Genomic DNA, 17,337 nt, shown 5'->3' on the forward strand with positions numbered 1-17,337 from the left:
AAATAAAAGCATGTTTACAATATTGCGTTAGAAATTCAACCCGAAAGGACGTAAGCAGGCTTAAAACCAAACAGCTTAATTTGTAATGACATAATGTTTTAAAATGACCTATAACTGTACAATGATGTTAAGTGCTCAATGTTTTTCCTACCTCGTTGACATTTAATTTGAAGGCCTTAGTGATTCACTTAGACGTGACGTAAGAGGAAATGGCGGCGGTGATTGGTTATTTATTAACCTATTACACTTGACAGAAGTCCGCAACAGCAAACATGGTGGTAGAAGAAACTTCATACGAAGCTTTTTAAAACCTTTATTTTATTGCCAATTTAACAAATCTTTAAAATAAATTTTTAAAAATGCAGCTTTTATGTCAGAGACCATTGAAATTTTCTTTTAATTTTAATATTTTTAAAACTCAGGCCGATTGTTCCAGTGAAAGTAACTCCTCATGCTTCTGCATACCGAGATATTTTGGAGCTTGGAGACTTTCAAGTTCACAACTTGGGGATTTTCCCCTTCCTGTTCCAAGACATGGTTGACCAAGTTTGGTGTGGTAGAACTTGATTGGCCTGCAGAGAGTAATGACCTCAACCCAAGAATACCCCTGACTTCCTCATGGAGATCGTTCCTCTCATGCTTTCTTTAAATCCACAAAGATACAGTGCAACTCCTTCATACCTTCTATATAGTGCTCTGTGTACACTCTAAGAATCTAGTCTGAATTTGGAACATGAGTAAGAATAAAAGAATGAGCTAGAAATACCAGAAAATCTGCCATCACTCATTTTTATACTTTATTATATAATCGCAACCAAAATAATTGCAATGAACTCTTATTAATCACTCCAAAAACAGAAGATAATCAAGCAATTTGGTCAAATAATAAACAACACAATCAACTCTGAACTGAACGTGTTTATGTCAGCAGCTATGCAGCTGAAATTCCTACAATATTTGACTTTCCCATACAGGAAGGCTGGTTTGTCTCTTGTAGAAGTTGTTCTATAAAAGTATGCAATGAACAGTGAATAAAAACTGTATTAAGTGCTCAGAGTCCTTTACAAACAAATTTTCAAAAATGGATATTAAAACTGACCTGAGACTTCACTAACTTGGTAACTTGTTCAGAAGTTCTGTGATAGAAACGCCACAGCACCAACAAGCTGAGAGAAAAAGAAAAAAAGAAACCCCTATAGAAGTCTAGCTAATCTTCAGCCAGTCTGTTCCCTCCCACATTCACTGAATTTGGCGAGCTCGATGATCCATCACCATTTTCTTCATGTCCCTGTCCGCCATCATGTCACTCGCATCAAGCTCGTTTCCTGGGCCAGCCATCGGATCATACCGGTGTCTGGAAGAGAGAGAGGAGATTCACAACCCTAGAACATAATCTGCCTGATCATTTAGTGAAATGCCAAAAGCAAGTTAACATTGCTAATAAAACAGACTGTGAGACAACTTTTGGAACTTTGTGAGGACTTTTAACCCCTGAACTCACTGTTTGAGGTGCTCCTCAATGGCTTTCCGTTCATACACGGTGCCATATACTGTTTTCACAGGATCAACAAACATCTTCTTGGTTAGAGGACAAATCAGATGTTGTGGTAGAAACTGTGGCACAGGATCAACCAGTTTCTTTAGAAAGGAAAATAAGTCAAAGTAATGTGATCACAAAAAAAATCTTTTACATAAAACAGAAAAATCCCATAAATACTTTGTTCACTCACTCACCTCCTCCATGCTATCCATTGACTTTCCAGCATGTTCTCCTGTGTGCTTTCTGGCTTCTCGTTCGTACGTCTCGCGGCTCGTCAGGAATTCCTCAGCTAAAATGCTTCCAAAAAAAGGTTAATATGCAAATGTAAGTATTCATATCTGGGGTCTGACTTGTAACTTGTATCAAATACTGAAACATCTTGTAGGTGCAAATATAACTAGCTGATCATACTGAAACAGTTCTAAATGCAAAAAGGGATCAAATTTGGTCCTAGCAATGTGTAACTAATAAAGTGGCTGTTGAGTGCATATAGTAATAAAGTTGTGCATGTCTCACCTGTCCAGTGGGTCATCAGGCTCAGGGATGATGAGGAGTCCATACACAGCATCAAATATGTCCCTCATGGTGATGTGGGCGTTGTAGCTGCGATCAAATATGTTGTGGCAGATGCGGCCAACACTGTTGACATTGCAGTGGTATACCTGCCGCTGTGTTAAGATAAATGCTCGCTATGAGAAACACATATGCAATAACCACTTTTATATTACCCTAACAACTGGAAACCATTTTAATATGAACACTGTAGATGTCAAAACAGCTTTTGTTTGTATTTTGTCAGGATACACGTGTGACAAAGCGAACGAGCGGAGGCTTCACTGGGTATTCAGGACCAAACTGGCAGTACAGCTCAAACACTCCTTTCTCATATGGTGTGTCAGGAGGTCCTTGCATGAGAATCCTCCAGAACGCTGAAAATCAGAAAACAATCAAACATTGTTGCTTTTCAAGGATTTCATCATTTTAATCAAGTTTTAACACTACAGGTCCAAGAAAGTGTTGCTATGCAGCTTCCAACAGTACAATGACTGCAAACACAAATCCCTAATAAGTAATCAACATGCTGCATTCATCTTCCCCCCCCCCATTTCATTATTTGATTAGCATTCAAATCTCCCAATGAATTAGTGATGGGATTTCCGGCTCTTTTTAGAGAACCGGCTCTTTCGGTTCGGCTCACTAAAAAGAGCCGGCTCTTTCGGCTCCGAACCAGCTCTTCAGGTTGTTTTGTTGCTTTAATTAATTTATTATTAACAATAATATAAAATTATGCACAAAAGGAATCACTAATGTAAAAAAAAAAAAAGTGGATTTATTTATATATGTCTATATATAAATATATGCGGTGGCTTCTAGAGACAAAGCACGTACAAACTCCAAAACACATTTCTAGCGTTAACTGAACTTCCTTAACAGAGCTACTAGATCACTTAAAATACACAATTGAAAGCATGTGTGTTGTTTGTGTATTTATACACAAGCACTCATATATATTCAAATGATTTAAAAAAAAAAAAAAAAAAAAAAAAAAAAAAAAGTTCATTTACCTGTTACTACCACACACCAAATACGATCCTTGGTACTTGCTGGCTTGTGTAGCCACTAGGTAACAAAAGCTCAACACTGCGCCCAGCATCCTGGAGCACTTCTGTTGTCTTTTGTACGTGTTTTGAGTTTTTATGTGCTTCTGAGTTTGTATGTGCTTTGTCTCTAGGGGCCACCATAAATATACTTTTATTTATTCACTCCACATAAAATGTAATAAATAAATCATATAATACAAAAATCAACTATTCACATTTCAACTTTTAAATATTTAAATTTTCAGCTGTTTCCTTTTACAAATTTAAAGTGAAACAACGCAAAACACTGCAAACCACAACACAATTAAATATAAATTAAAATATGAAAACAAAAAGAACATGCATATCCTCTGTCATATGGACCTGCATGAATAAACTTTCTAAATCCTTTATCATCTGCAACTGAAAATAGTTGTGCATGATCACTATACCTTTCTAATGTGACGTATTTGTCCCTGGCTCTCTTTCTCTTCCTCTGGCTCTGTTCCTGTGCTACTGAGTGTAACTACCGCCCTCCCCCCTCTGCCCAACGTAAAGCACAAGGCTCGCATGCGGAGTGAAGCGGAAAAAGTGCGAGAGAGAGGGTGAGAGAAAGGAAGAAAAAAAAAAAATCTAAGTGCCGTTTCGTTCGCGACCGACACATCACTACAATGAATACAGAATAAAGATCTACCACAAAGCAAGAATTTATCAGCTGCATCATGAAAACACTGATATTATGAGTCTATCAGATAGCCGAGATCAAATAAAATACACAGAGCAATACAAACACAGATGAGGAGAAACCACATCACTTACTTAAGTCTGACTCTGATGGATAGACTCTAAAGAAAGGATGAGGGTCACAATGCAGGCACTTGAGCTCCTCCACGATACGTTTGTCCTTCTCCATGAAACGACCATCCTTTGCCTCCCGAATCTTATTCTTCAGAGCACTGTTTTGAATGTTATATAATGTTTCATAAGGAATGCATGTAATAAAAAAGGACCACAAAAAAGTCAAAATTATCACTATTCATATGGGACAAGACTAAGAAGGCATCCTGATCAAGTCTTAATCAACAAAATATTTTAGACTCAATGACATGCTTTTTGTCAGGAAGCCTATACACATTTTTAAAAATAAAAACCCAGCGTCGATGGCGCCTGATGCTGTACCTGTCCTGTTGGCCAGAGCATCTACTGGGTGTCAGAACCTTGTAAAATAAGATTTTGCAGTAATCTACAACTACACTAAAAAAAAAAAAAAAAAAAAAAAAAAAAAAAAAGTTGCATGAAAATTGACATTTATGGACATCCTACAAGTGGAAACAGACTACTTTTTCTCTTAAGGTATGACTAAGTGGAATCTCTTCATATTTTGGACAGCTGAACAAAACTATATTGACAGATAAAACATGCAGACAGAGTAAATTGTTTCATTAACAGCTCAAGAAGCTCATTTTCTTTGATCAGGTGTGTTCTTAGCTTCTACAGGATGGGTGTTTCTGCCACTCACCTTTCTGTCACAGTCACTTTGCTGTTTATCTGGCTTGGCAAGGATGTCTCTGGATATGCATCATAGCCCAGGGTAACAAACATCTTTGTAAGTATTCCCTATAAAACATGAAAAAATATAATAAACATATGACGGCCATGTATGAAGTTAAAGAGTGATCAGATTTCCTTTTGAAGCAGACTAAACAGACCTCAGTGATGGAAGAAGGATCAAGTTTTTTCTTGGGCTTCCTCTGCTCCAGAGACAGAACTGTCTCGATCTCAAAGAGTTTCAGACCATCCTTGACTGTCTGTGGTTTGAAACAGCAGCCACCTGTAAAACACAAGTCACTGGTTTGGCCCTTTTTGGCATCAAATATTTTTTTCAACTTTATTATGTTTACATAAGCCAGGGTTTAGGACTACACTGTTAATACAGATACATGTAATTACAGACAATAATGACAAATTTCAGAAATACTGCAGAGATTAAGTTAATGTCTCATGTTCAGTTAACTAGTTAGAAAGAAAAAAAACCCTGAAAGCAGTTGGGATGAAATATCAAAGGTCCAATAAAATGGGCCAAAAGTTGATTCTGTGTGTGCCCATTTACAGGTTTGCTTTCTGTGATTCCAGTCCTAAACAGCTGCAGGTTCCCATTAACACTTTCACTGTTTTTCTAAAGTCACACAGAGAGTACTTCTATGTGCAACTGACACAACTTGTTGTTGATGGTCATTTTGTGTCCAGCTATTACGCAGATAGCAAACAGTTCACAACATCCAAGCCTGCAGATGGTACACTTGTTAAAGAATGCATCCAGATTGCAGCTTTATTTATTTTTTATATATTTATATATATATATATATATATTTTTACTTTTAAGGGCAGAGAATTGTGCATTATTTTATACATATAGTAGTACCTGTTGCATTGCTGATTCCATGGAGCATTGTGTTTTCCACATTTCCAAGAAGGATTGAATCCACAGTGACGTTTGATTTCAGCAGCTTGGCTGTTACAGCAGCTGGGTCCATAAAGGACCTATGGCAAGATGAAAACAGTCAGCTGCTGCCCCAGAAAAACATAATTGATGGGTGATCAAAGGCAACTTGGGCAGAAAGGGGAACTTACCCAGAATCATTGCCATCTGTGAGGCACAGGACGCGGAGTCTACAATCTGGGAAGCTCGCCTTGACCTTTTCCAGCTCTGAAGCTCCACGTCGTAGCGCGTCGTACAGCAGAGTACATCCGCTCGCCTCAAGGTTACGTGTGTGGACCTAAAAAACAAAAGAACCCCAAAAAGGCGACAAGGGAAAAAAAATTATATTAGCGCCACTGAGCAAGTTGAAAATGAGGGAAATAAAGTTGCCAGGCTGACCAAAGTAAAAAAAAAAAAAAAGCTTTTTTAGCTTTATTCTTTCAAAACTTCGAGTTACTGATCAGGTATCTCAAAACTCAGTTATTCTGAGTATGTCAAAATTTCCTCACACATAATACCACCTCACAATTTTTACATATAGAGGGCAATAAAATTCTTCTTGAGCGGAGGTAACAAGCTTCCAGAGGAAAGCCTTCCATCCTCACAATGTTTTGCAATCACCTTGAACTTCTCCAGATTTTCTGTGAATGTGTGGAGCATTTTCACCATGGAGTCAAACTTTACGAGACCAATGACGTGATGGAAATCATACGCCATGCTCCTCGTGGCAAAGTTGTCAAAGAGCTCTTTGACAGCATGGATTTTCTTTATTTCTGCATTTTCATAGCACTCCTCTTCCATCGAGGAGCTTGTATCGATCAGTACCTAAAGTAATAAAGTCAGGAAGAGGAAATATTTAGCAAATGTTTTGATTTGATTCCTTTAGAACTTAAAATTTTCACAGATCTCACCAGTATTGCCTCTTCTGGAGTCCTGGTTGTAACAAATGACTGGTCGTCTCTGTGGTCACCAGTGCTGTATTAAAAAAAAAACAAAAAAAAAAAAACACCATCTTTTTAGCTTTACACAGTTAACACGAGACAAGCATCACATACTCTGTGAATTTCCTGTTATCGGGTGGGTAGATTGTGCCTTTAATGCAGATCAAGATGCATAATTCAATTCAATTTTATTATATAACACCAAATCACAACAACAGTAGGTGTTTAAGGTGTTTTAGCTTGTGAGATAAAGAAAAAAGGATCAGACAAGCCACTATGAGCAAGCACTTGGTGACAGTGGGAAGGAAAGAAACAGGAAGAAACCTCCAGCAGAAACCAGGTTCAGAGAGGGGCAGTAATCCGCTGTGACTGGCTGGGGGAGGGGAGGAAGACAGAATAAAAGACACGCTGGAAGAGCCAGAAATTAATAATGACTGATAATTAAATGCAAAATAGTGTACACAACCGTGTGAAAAGAGACAAGTAAAGAAGAACCTCTCAGTTCGTCATAGAAGACTCCAGAATGTGCCAGAATGAGTCTGCCCTTCGTTAGTTCACTCCATTTTGTTTTGGTTTAGGTACTCACTTGGCTGCTAGCAAGTTTAAATCCATCGTTTTTACTTTTCCATCCAGACAATCGCGCACGTCGATCATATCAGCTGCTCCTTTGCTTTTATGCAAATAAATGCCCAGATTATCTGACAGAGAAATGTGAAAATAAAGCAAACATTAATGATAATAATGGCTTGTATTTATTTATATAGCGCTTTTCGAGACCCTCAAAGCACTTGAGGGTCTCAATTCCACTATTCATTCACTCTCACATTCACGCACTGGTGGAGGCAAGCTACAGTTGTAGCCGCAGCTGCCCTGGGCAGCGAGCCTGCCATATCATGCCATATCATGTGAAGTGTCTTGCCCAAGGACACAACGACCAAGACAGACAGAGCAGGGGATCAAACTGTTACAAGATGAGCTTCCCAACCCTTGAAACCATGGTCGCCCCATTAAGTTAGGTATAATGCCTCTCAACACACATGATAAACAAAACTTGATATCAGAGGTGAAAGGCAAAGTAAGAAAACTGGTGGAAATTCCTTTTCCACTTAAAGTGACTAACATTACTAGTGTAAGAGGAGCAACAGTAGAGACAATCTAAGCAAAGGTGGAACATACCCCTCAATTTAGACTTAGACTGCTGCAAAATGAACACATCTGTGGCCTAAAACCTGACAAGTCAGTGGCATCTGCTGTATGATACAAGTGTTTGCAAGGTATAAGCGTGATGATTCACTGAAAGATGTGAATATTTAGCCTGGAATAGTGTGAAATACCTTCACTGAGTAGAACAAGGCAGCTCTGATAATGTCCCAGATCCTTCAGATGTAGAGGTGGGGTCACATTAAGGCGAGGGAAAGATTTCAAACGTTCCACCATGCTGCCAAAAGTCCACTGAATAGTCACCTGAAAGCTGTTTCATTCAATGAATTAGTCAAAAACAAACAAACAAAAACAACAACAACTCTGATTTAAAACAAGTCATTATTCAGCCTGTTTACACTGGCTTTGAGACAATCCTAGACACCATGTGTAATTAATAAATAATAATAATTATTAATTATTAAATTTTTTTTTTTTAAATACTTCTTAAGGACATGACATGTGCTGAAGACATTTTTTAAGCCTTTAATTTCTTTTTTTTTGTCCTCCATTTGTTCAATTTCCTCAAATTCTTTAAGAACACACTGCATACCATGTTGAGACACACCAAGAGTTCAGTTATTGTGTCTTTGGCAGTTGCCTTTTTTGTGCAAAAACACTATTTTATGTCTGTCAAACTGGGTTATCTTTGGAATATTTTATACATTTCACTACAAAAATGAGAACAAATGAAATGCTTTTATGACAAGCTGCTAGCAATAAATTACCTAAAGATACAAATTTTAAAAAAAAGTGAAATTGTATTTGTTTTTTGCTAGAATGTGTTATGTGTAGGCACAAAGCTGAATTATCCACTGGGTTAGGTGTCATTTTTATGCTTCAAAAATGCATAGGTCAGTGCTAAATGGCTTAACAAAAAATACCATTCTTCTGAAAAGTGTGATGTACAAGGACTAAACTGAAAAAGAGTGAAAATGTCCAAAGAAAACGTCTGAAAGACCTTTAGGAATCCTGGAGAACTGCTGCTTTAGTCCACTTAAATAAAATTAGAAGAAAGTCTGGCTCCTTGGATGCAAAATATGAAGAAATAAGTGGTGGTTTAAGACTTCTGTACAATACTGTATTACTAAGAAATCATGAATGAATAATCAAGAATTCATAATAAATTGAATGTTACTGAATTTACATCCATTTAAAACCACCAGCAGACCAAGCATATACTTTAAACCAAATGAAATATATAATCTTTCACTGTCCAGCTGTGCATAAGTGTATCATCTACACTAACAGAAAATAAAGAAAATCTGCTTAAGTTGTGTTGAAAGAAATAACTCAGTCACACATACTTCTGACCAGATGTCTTGTGGTGGTGACTCCACAGAGGATACGCTCGGACAAATCGAGGAATGCTGAGCAGGATTTTCTCAATGTCAGTGGCTCTCTGTAGTGAGAATTCTCGCAAAGGCTCTTCGGTGCAATTTGGAATTTTCTCTCCATCTAAACAAAATAAAAAGAAGCCAGAAACGCATAATTCACCACCATAATGCAATTTAGTAAAAATTTTAACAAAATATAATTTTTGCATCTGGTTATGCAGGAATGCTTGTGCACAAGATTTCATTTTCAAATAATTTAAATTTTAATAATAATAATAATAATAATAATACATAACTATCACTGCACCTGACTGAAGGAGGATCTACCTTTAAAGACTCTCTGATTATCGATGCTTTATACTGTCAAATCTGGTTACCGGTATTTATTTATTTTTTTAATTTCCAAAGTAATTAGTAAACTAGCATTACAGCAAATATAATCTAAACAATTAAAACAACTGCATTCATTAAGCCACATTAAAACCTTTCAACTTTATAGTTTAAACCCTTTCAGTGCTATTTGTACCTTTGATTTTCTGAAGGACGTACGCCCTTTCAAAGACATCTGGTACTCCAGGTACTCTGACAGGTTCGCAGAAATGGTCATCATCTTTGGACACGAGAGAGATGGGAGCATAGACTTCATGCTTTGATGCTTGTTTCTGTCAAAACAGAGCCAAGCACGATACATTTAAACTACAGAGATAATATCTATACATAATACTAACACCAAAACTAAAGACCAGCTTCTGTTCAAAATTAAACTCAGTTATACCTTAATTTTTGAAAGGAGATGTGCCCAGCAGTACAATGAATTCTCAAAGACATCCTGGTCCTCTATGACTTTCTTCCCTTGCTGTGTTGCTTGCTGGGGCAATAACTCCCTGAAGAGCATGTATAAGCCCTCAACAACTGCAATCTGCAAGAAATCAGTCAGTACACAACAACATTTTCATGCAAAATAAGCAGCAAGTAAATCACAGTTATATACTGTACAAACGATGAGCCTTTTACGTGCTTCCTGCATGAGTAAAATCAGAAGATAGCTTTAACACACATACATGGAAACAGGCATGTCATATCTCTACATTCATGAATACTGTGACACCTCAGATGGTTTCAATCACAAGTTACCATCATGACGATATCATTTTAAATAAACAAATCAAATAAGGTGGCGTGCAAAAAGCTGCTGTGTTAAAATCAGTGGACAAAACATGCAAAAAGTCACATAAAAGTCTGATGCCAGATTTCTTGGAAGATGGTGAGGCCAGTGGTGCAAAGACTTAAAACTGCAGCAGCATGTCAGCTGTCCTTTATTTATGAAGAAGATATTAGAGAAAGACCGAATTCTAAAACTGTAACAAGTCTTACACCACCTCACACTTTTTACCTTCTGGTTCTTGGTCATCCTTTCATTCCTGCAGAGTAACTGATGCAAACTTTGGGCGAGGGGGTTACATCCCGTCAATTTTCGTATGTATGCGATCAGTTTGTTCTGGATTATTTTAGAATGATCTTTCTACAAGTAAATACACAGAAATATTTGAAAACAGGGTTAATGCCACTCAGAAAAATTAAACACAATGGGCTAAATAAATTTGAGTTTTGTTTGTGAACATAGGTCATCAAAGTGCACAGTAAAGAACCCACATTGTTTTTTTTCCTCCAGGGTTAATATTGGATCCTTTAGGACAGTGGATCTCAAACTTTTCATAGTGAGCACCACCTCATAAAATTAAAGTACCACCCTTATGACGGAAGTACAGTAGTATAGGCCTATTTAACACCATATACAGTTTACACAAGACTATTTTATTTCTTATATGAATGTTATTTATTTTAACTGTCACATACAGGATGAGAAAAGTGATAATAATAACAACTTTTGCATTGATATTATATTCCTCCATAAAAGCAATGCTGAAGAGCCTATATGCGATTTTGAAGTTAAATTGCTGTCCTGCAGCAACCTAATCACTATTTGTGGAGGAATTTTTGAGGTTCACCAATGGCTGGACTCTGAATGTAAAGACTTCATGTGAATTTATGTGTGCATTTATCTATTATGTTGTCTTGGGTGTAGCTGCATGTTTTTCATGAGACTATAACTAGGCTTGAAGACAGGCTAGGCATGAATAAATAAAGTTCATGTTCATAGGATAGCAAGACCATGGGACAAATATAGGACAGTGTGTTAAATATAAAACAGCTTACCGCAACAGCATAAAGAGAAGACAGGAACACACTGATTCCTTTTTGGCTTTGTTGCACTGAAGGCACGACATCATTGATGTAGAAAGTTTCATCAAGGGGAGTCTCTTCAGTAAAAGAGGACAGAGTGAAGGCAACAATTGACCCTTCAGAGATTCCACACGTTTGGAGTGTCACAGCACCAGAATGAATACCTCTAAAAAAACCAAAAAACAAACAAACAAAAAAAACAGGGACACCAGAAAACAGAAGCACTCATCAATGCTAAGACTTTAAGCGTATGAATGTGGGGGTGGGAAACAAGTTAGAAAAATACTGGTGTCTACTAATGCTACTCTTAGTTCTCTAGTTTTCTAGGAAATCCTAGGTGACTTGCTTGTTCCAATTGAGAGAAAACTTGACCTCTGACCTTGAGGTCTTTTAGTAGATCTACCTATGGTATGACTTTCAATATCCTACATCGCTTCATTCTCAAATTATTCTATTCACAAACCAGGTTGTCTCCGTTGCTCGCCCAGCGAGGTGATGACAACACTTTTCAGCCTTTTACATCTGATGGGTAAAAAAACAACAACACTTTTTTGTGAGGCAGTTTACCTGGGATGGAGGACATGTGCTGGTATTCCACTTGCATTTGACAGGATCACTTTTAGAGTTGCGATTGTGTCAGTTTCCAAATTCACCATAATCTCAAAGTTTCCCTTAACATGTAAAGAAAAAGATGTTTAAGTTACATTATGACTTTACATACATGTTAAAAATGGGGGCTGAAAGTTACAACAATAAACTGTACATTAATAAAATAATTGATTCACTTGTATTTCATTCTTCTCTCTTCAACACAATGACTGTTTATCAAGTAAAGGTATATATTTTTATTATTTTTAAAATGGAGAAGCTCAGATGCTACTTGGAACCACTTTGTTTGAACAAAAAGAGTTCAGAAATCATTACTGGCTATTTTATTCCTCACAAACATATAATATGAAATTTGACTGGCCAGTTTCATTTGCTAGCAGTTCCCAGCATCCTCAATTGAGCAGCATACGGTTGTTAAAACGCACCTTGAGCATGATGTGGCATTGAATGACATCTGTTCCAGAGGGCTTCCCAGACTCTTGTCTTGGCATTTGTGGAGCATGTGTCAAGTTTTCTTTTGGCGTAAATATGGCATAAATTACAGCTCCATTTTCAATATGTCTGTCTTTCAAAGACCCTGGAGAAGAAGACAATAAAATGAATAACTGTGCCAGATCCACAGTTAACACAAATAATTACAGGTTATTTAAAAAACAAATAAATAAATAAAAGTGTTATTCCCATCTATATGTATTAAAGTGAAATCATCTCATATGATCATGATCATTTTAGAAACTCCTGGTGCTCACCACCAGTCTTAAAACTATTCATCCAAGACTGTAAATGAACTCTCCCAATATTTCATGCAATTAAACGTTTTTCCCTGAAAGCTGTTTGTATTTTGATAATACACAAGATTTGTTTCCTACTAATTCTGTTTCAATAATACATTTAATTTAATACATTTAACTTTTCTTACCTAGTAACAGACAGAACTACAGAGTGAAAACAAAATTTGCAGGCAACAAATTCAAACTGCAATGGTGTCAGAACTCTAATGCCACCCTGTAATTCTAATTTACATAATTAAATAGTTAAAGCAAAAAGCTTGCCTATTACCTGTTTAAGTATACAGCACTTGGCTATGAAATCAGACACAGTCAGTAGTTCTCTTTAAAATAAATTATGATCATCACTCTGTAAAACAGTAGTTGTTTCTAACTTTTCTTCTTACAAAACAATTTATGGTACTTTTCACTTTTATACCAATATATCCCTTCACCTAAAGCCAGCTTTTCTTGCTAACTTCAAGTATTCATCTGTTTGGATCACAAGGAAACGCAGATAATTTGCTAATTTCTGATGGCCTAGCAAGATTACTTAAAAGGCAGACTTGAGACTAACTTGATTCATCCTAAATATAGTTTGTTATTTTTGGACAAACACACCTTTAAGCACCTGAAAATAAGTGAGTATAAAAGTGGCTACAATTCCTTAAAAGTTTCTGCAGTACTTTTCTTCAGTCCCTTGAGCCTCAGATGAAAGTCTGGACTCATAACAATCATGTAAATGTAACAAACATGTTTTGGTACATGGTGAAAATTGACTTTAAAAAAAAAAAGAAATAAATAAAGGGACCTAAACCTAAACTAACCTAACAGAATCATATACTGCTCCACTGTTGACTCACATGTGTTGAAGAAGGGATCGTCTGTCAAGGGCATCCCATCTGCTGTGTAGAGACAAACCCCTTTGGTGTTTCCAACATTTTCAAGATGACAGATCCTCAACATTATGTCTTCAATTGTGTTTTGTGCCGGATCCATATCTGTAGCATTCAAATATTAAATATGTCACCTCTATGTCCTTATGTAATCATGCCAAAGGGATGATAGCTTCTAAAAGATGTGATCCTGTTACCTGAAATAACCTTTGGTTTAGGACATTTGGGGTATGTGTACTGAAGACTGAACGACCTCACTGACTTTTGCACAGGTCTAACAGTTAAGACTTGGCATTCTGGAGCTTGGAGTCTTTGAATGAAGTCTTTCATGATTGCAAAACGATTCTTTTCCACATGACTTAAACCTGGAAAAGAGACAAAATAAATTCAGCTTTACCGTTTAAGTTTACTCAAAGGTTCATGTCTTGATGCATGCTGAATCATCCAGGTAAGTAAATCCCAAAAGGTTGATTCTATTCATCTGCTTTTACATAAATGTGGTGCTTTATTTTTGTTAACACGTTTGTTTGTTTTTTTTAGTTTTCTGAGTAATGAAAAAGCTAAACTGAAAATCCTAGCTTTGCTTTTGAGCACTCTTACCAATGCTGTTTAAATCGTCTTCCGTCACACTATCCAGGAAATCTCTTTCATCTTTAACACCCATCTGAACAAACTGGTTGAAGTACGACTCCAGTCTGTGCTGCTCAAGTAGGTTGAAGATTGCACCCATCTACACAAAGACCAGTAGATTATAATAATATCTGTCTTCATTAAAAAAAAAAAAAAGTCTATAAACATATGCCCTTTGACAGGAGAGGCCAGATGTCTGAGTCATGATTTCCAGCTGCATACAATGAATGTATGACTAAGTGAATGTTGACTAAGTGAATGCGCGGGACTTTCTTTTGCAACTGAAACTAACTACAACATTATCTTATAACTATTTCAGAGAAATATGCTGAAGTGCATTGCAGAGTGGTCTTAAGGAATTCTTGAAGTTAAAAAAAAGAGATGGAAATCTTACCTTGACCCAACTCCAAAGACCACGAAGAACAGCTGTGCAGTCCTAGTTGTAGTTGGAGGAGGGGTCTTTGTGAAACTGAAACCTAAGGAAACGAAACCAAGGAGGTGGGATGTCTCTAGTGAGCAGTGGAGAAATAGTTATTGTATTTGACAGTTTATTGACCTACACAGAGCGTGGATTTCAGAAGGGGGGGGGGGGGGGGGGGGGGGGGGATAGGAGTTTCAAAATTTCCTGTATGCTGAATAAAAAACAAACAAACATTGAGGACCCCAGGTTTGGTGGGATTGTTGATAAGACCTTTCTTTTTAAGAAGTTCAAGATGACTGTTCTCAGCATTTGCCCTGCAAAGGTCCTTCCTATCTGGTTGATAACACTGAAAATTTGAATATATTTTATGAAGGAGAGGTAATCTACAATTTTGAAACTGCATTTGACAGAGCATGTCAAATGCAAGTGCATAAATAACAGTTATAAATGATTGTCTAATGTTCCAGTTTCTTCCTTAGGCTATTTCTTTATGTTCACATTTCCTTATTCCTTCGTTTTTTCATATATTTCCAAATGCCATTCTTATTGACTTTATATTGGTATTTATATATGTGGAAAATGTCAGTCTAAAACAGGATTAGTCTGCAGGGGCAACCCTTTTATGCATTTCATTATTTATTGAGTGCATTGACTTCTACTGCAAATACATCGTTTCCCTTCAAACCTATTCTGTACAAATGTCTTGAGTAACTCGTCATTTTTTCTATTTGATATTTTTGCAGGAAAATAAGAAATAGGTGCAACAATTTATTGACACATGCAAAGATGGAAATACAGAGAGCGTCCATCTCTAAAGAGATTGAAATTCCAGATTTGGGATGACCACCTTTATTGTTTAACACAGCCCGACCTCTCTTAGACAAGCTTTCTTCTCATTTCTTTAAGTAGTCTTCAGGAATAGTTCACCAGGCTTCTTGAAGGACATTCAAAGTTTTTCTTTGGATCTTGGCTACTTATTATTCTGATCTCATGCTGAATCAATAATGTTGAAGTCTGGACTGTGGGGAGGCCAATCCATGACTGATAGTGTCCAATTGTTCATATCGTGACGTTTTTACTGCACGGTCTGTGTTTGGGATCACTGTCGTACTAATAAACAAAGTCACTGGTGACCAGATGCTTTTCAGATGGCCTCTTGAGCACCAGCGCCCCTAGTATGCAACCCTCAAAGACTAAGTCTTTTATGTAAGTAATCTAAATGTGTGGGAGCCACAGAAACCTTAGAACCCCAGCTAAATGCTCACGCAAACCATTTCTAAAACCAACAAACACAGCGAAAACAAGCGATGACTAAACTAGCAGTTACGTAATTTCGCGTAAAAGTCCGCTAAACACACAACCGTGTCATGGACTCTCCCGACTTCATATAAAAAGGAAAACAAAGCCTGGTTAGCTAGCTGAGCTCTCACCGATTCCAAAACATCAAGTTTCACCCCGCTGACCAAAATTCACTGAACCAGCCGCAAAAGAAGACCACAAAAACGCAAGCTTCCCATATACCCTAAGCCTTACCGGACAGGTTTCCTCAGCTGTTTTTCACCAGTAGCCGACAGCTGCTGTAGCTTGTGGCGGAGCTAACACGAGCCACTTCAATCTTCGGCCATTTTAGGCCCAGTTATAATAGGGCCACGTGGGGTTTTAGTCTTGCAACTTCTGATTGGTGGAAACCCCCTGCATGTGAACGTGTGGTTAATTCTTCAAAAATATAAAAAATAATAATAATAAATTAAAAAAAAAGAGCAAAAACAACAACCATTTTCAGCATGTTAATGAAATTAAATATTTTTTTGCAATTTAATAGCTAACAAATTCATCTCATATATGGTGTCCAAAATGTCCCAAAATTGTGCAAACTGCACAACGCCTTATTTATTAAAAGTGCTGTCATTTTTCTCTGTTTCACTTTAGAAGCATAAATCTTTGCACAGATGATATTTATATGTTGATTACTGATTTTCTGAACTAAAGCATATTTTAAGGTGTTATATGCTAAAAATGAGTTTGTAATTGCATAGAAATACTCATTTTTATTTTTATTCATTTTGGGCATGTCATTTTGAGATGGAAGCTCAGAAAGTCCTTTGGGTAGGAACAGGTTATTATATGGTCACTGTGTTTTATAGATGGCTCTTGACACTCACTGTTCTAACTATCTCCTGAGCTGCTCCATATTTATTGATGTTTTGAACCAAAAATTCCAAATCAGGATTCATCAGTCCATAAGCTCTATTGCCACTGAGGTTTTGTCCAGTTTGTGTGTAATTTGGCACACAGCAGGTTTTCTTTGCCACCCCTTCCTTAAGAATGGATTTTTGACAGCTACCCTTCCAATTTTCTAGGAACACACTGCACACCATGACAAGATATGGCAAGTTTGCCACTAAAAACTTTTTGGAATCATATAGTTTGTACAAAAATCATCTTTCATGTCAAACTGTGTTACCTCAACAAAAGAAATGATAACAAATTATGTGTTCTTGTAACTACTTGTATGAGCAAAGTACCTTAAATGAAAACATAGAGGGCATTCAATCCTAAATATATAAAGAAATGAGAGGTGACTCGAGACTTTTGCACCGCTATTATTATTTTTTGAATCCTTATATAAACAAAACATTTTTTGCAACTGTCAACTCATCCAGCTTGGAAATAAAAAGAGAAGAAAATAAATG

The 17,337-nt window shown here is 36.9% G+C and overlaps 1 protein-coding gene across 1 annotated transcript; it reads right to left on the reverse strand.

Moving 5' to 3' along the window:
• Positions 1-775: 775 nt before the first annotated feature.
• On the reverse strand, positions 776-16,273 carry LOC101473376 (uncharacterized). Its single transcript, XM_076876763.1, has 26 exons — positions 16,178-16,273; positions 14,618-14,699; positions 14,194-14,323; positions 13,791-13,958; positions 13,561-13,698; positions 12,356-12,507; positions 11,889-11,992; positions 11,295-11,487; positions 10,471-10,599; positions 9,853-9,996; positions 9,604-9,739; positions 9,048-9,198; positions 7,875-8,011; positions 7,127-7,238; positions 6,511-6,574; positions 6,221-6,424; positions 5,752-5,897; positions 5,543-5,661; positions 4,830-4,951; positions 4,640-4,737; positions 3,940-4,076; positions 2,345-2,469; positions 2,057-2,202; positions 1,735-1,837; positions 1,502-1,638; positions 776-1,354 (listed from the first exon to the last, which is right to left on the reverse strand). Exons 3-26 carry the CDS (start codon positions 14,321-14,323, stop codon positions 1,240-1,242), a joined length of 3,210 nt encoding a protein of 1,069 aa, XP_076732878.1. The 5' UTR covers positions 14,618-14,699; positions 16,178-16,273; the 3' UTR covers positions 776-1,239.
• Positions 16,274-17,337: the final 1,064 nt, after the last annotated feature.

This window comes from Maylandia zebra, linkage group LG18 (assembly GCF_041146795.1).
Source record: "Maylandia zebra isolate NMK-2024a linkage group LG18, Mzebra_GT3a, whole genome shotgun sequence".
NCBI classification, from domain to species: domain Eukaryota; kingdom Metazoa; phylum Chordata; class Actinopteri; order Cichliformes; family Cichlidae; genus Maylandia; species Maylandia zebra.

Excerpts from the sequence above, each read along its gene's own strand:
- LOC101473376 (XM_076876763.1), bottom strand. The coding sequence starts at position 14,323 with ATGGGTGCAATCTTCAACCTACTTGAGCAGCACAGACTGGAGTCGTAC. Across the intron at positions 6,575-7,126 it reads TTAAACTTGCTAGCAGCCAA|CACTGGTGACCACAGAGACG; the intron begins GTGAGTACCTAA and ends TTTTTAATACAG. Across the intron at positions 2,470-3,939 it reads TCCATCAGAGTCAGACTTAA|CGTTCTGGAGGATTCTCATG; the intron begins GTAAGTGATGTG and ends TCTGATTTTCAG.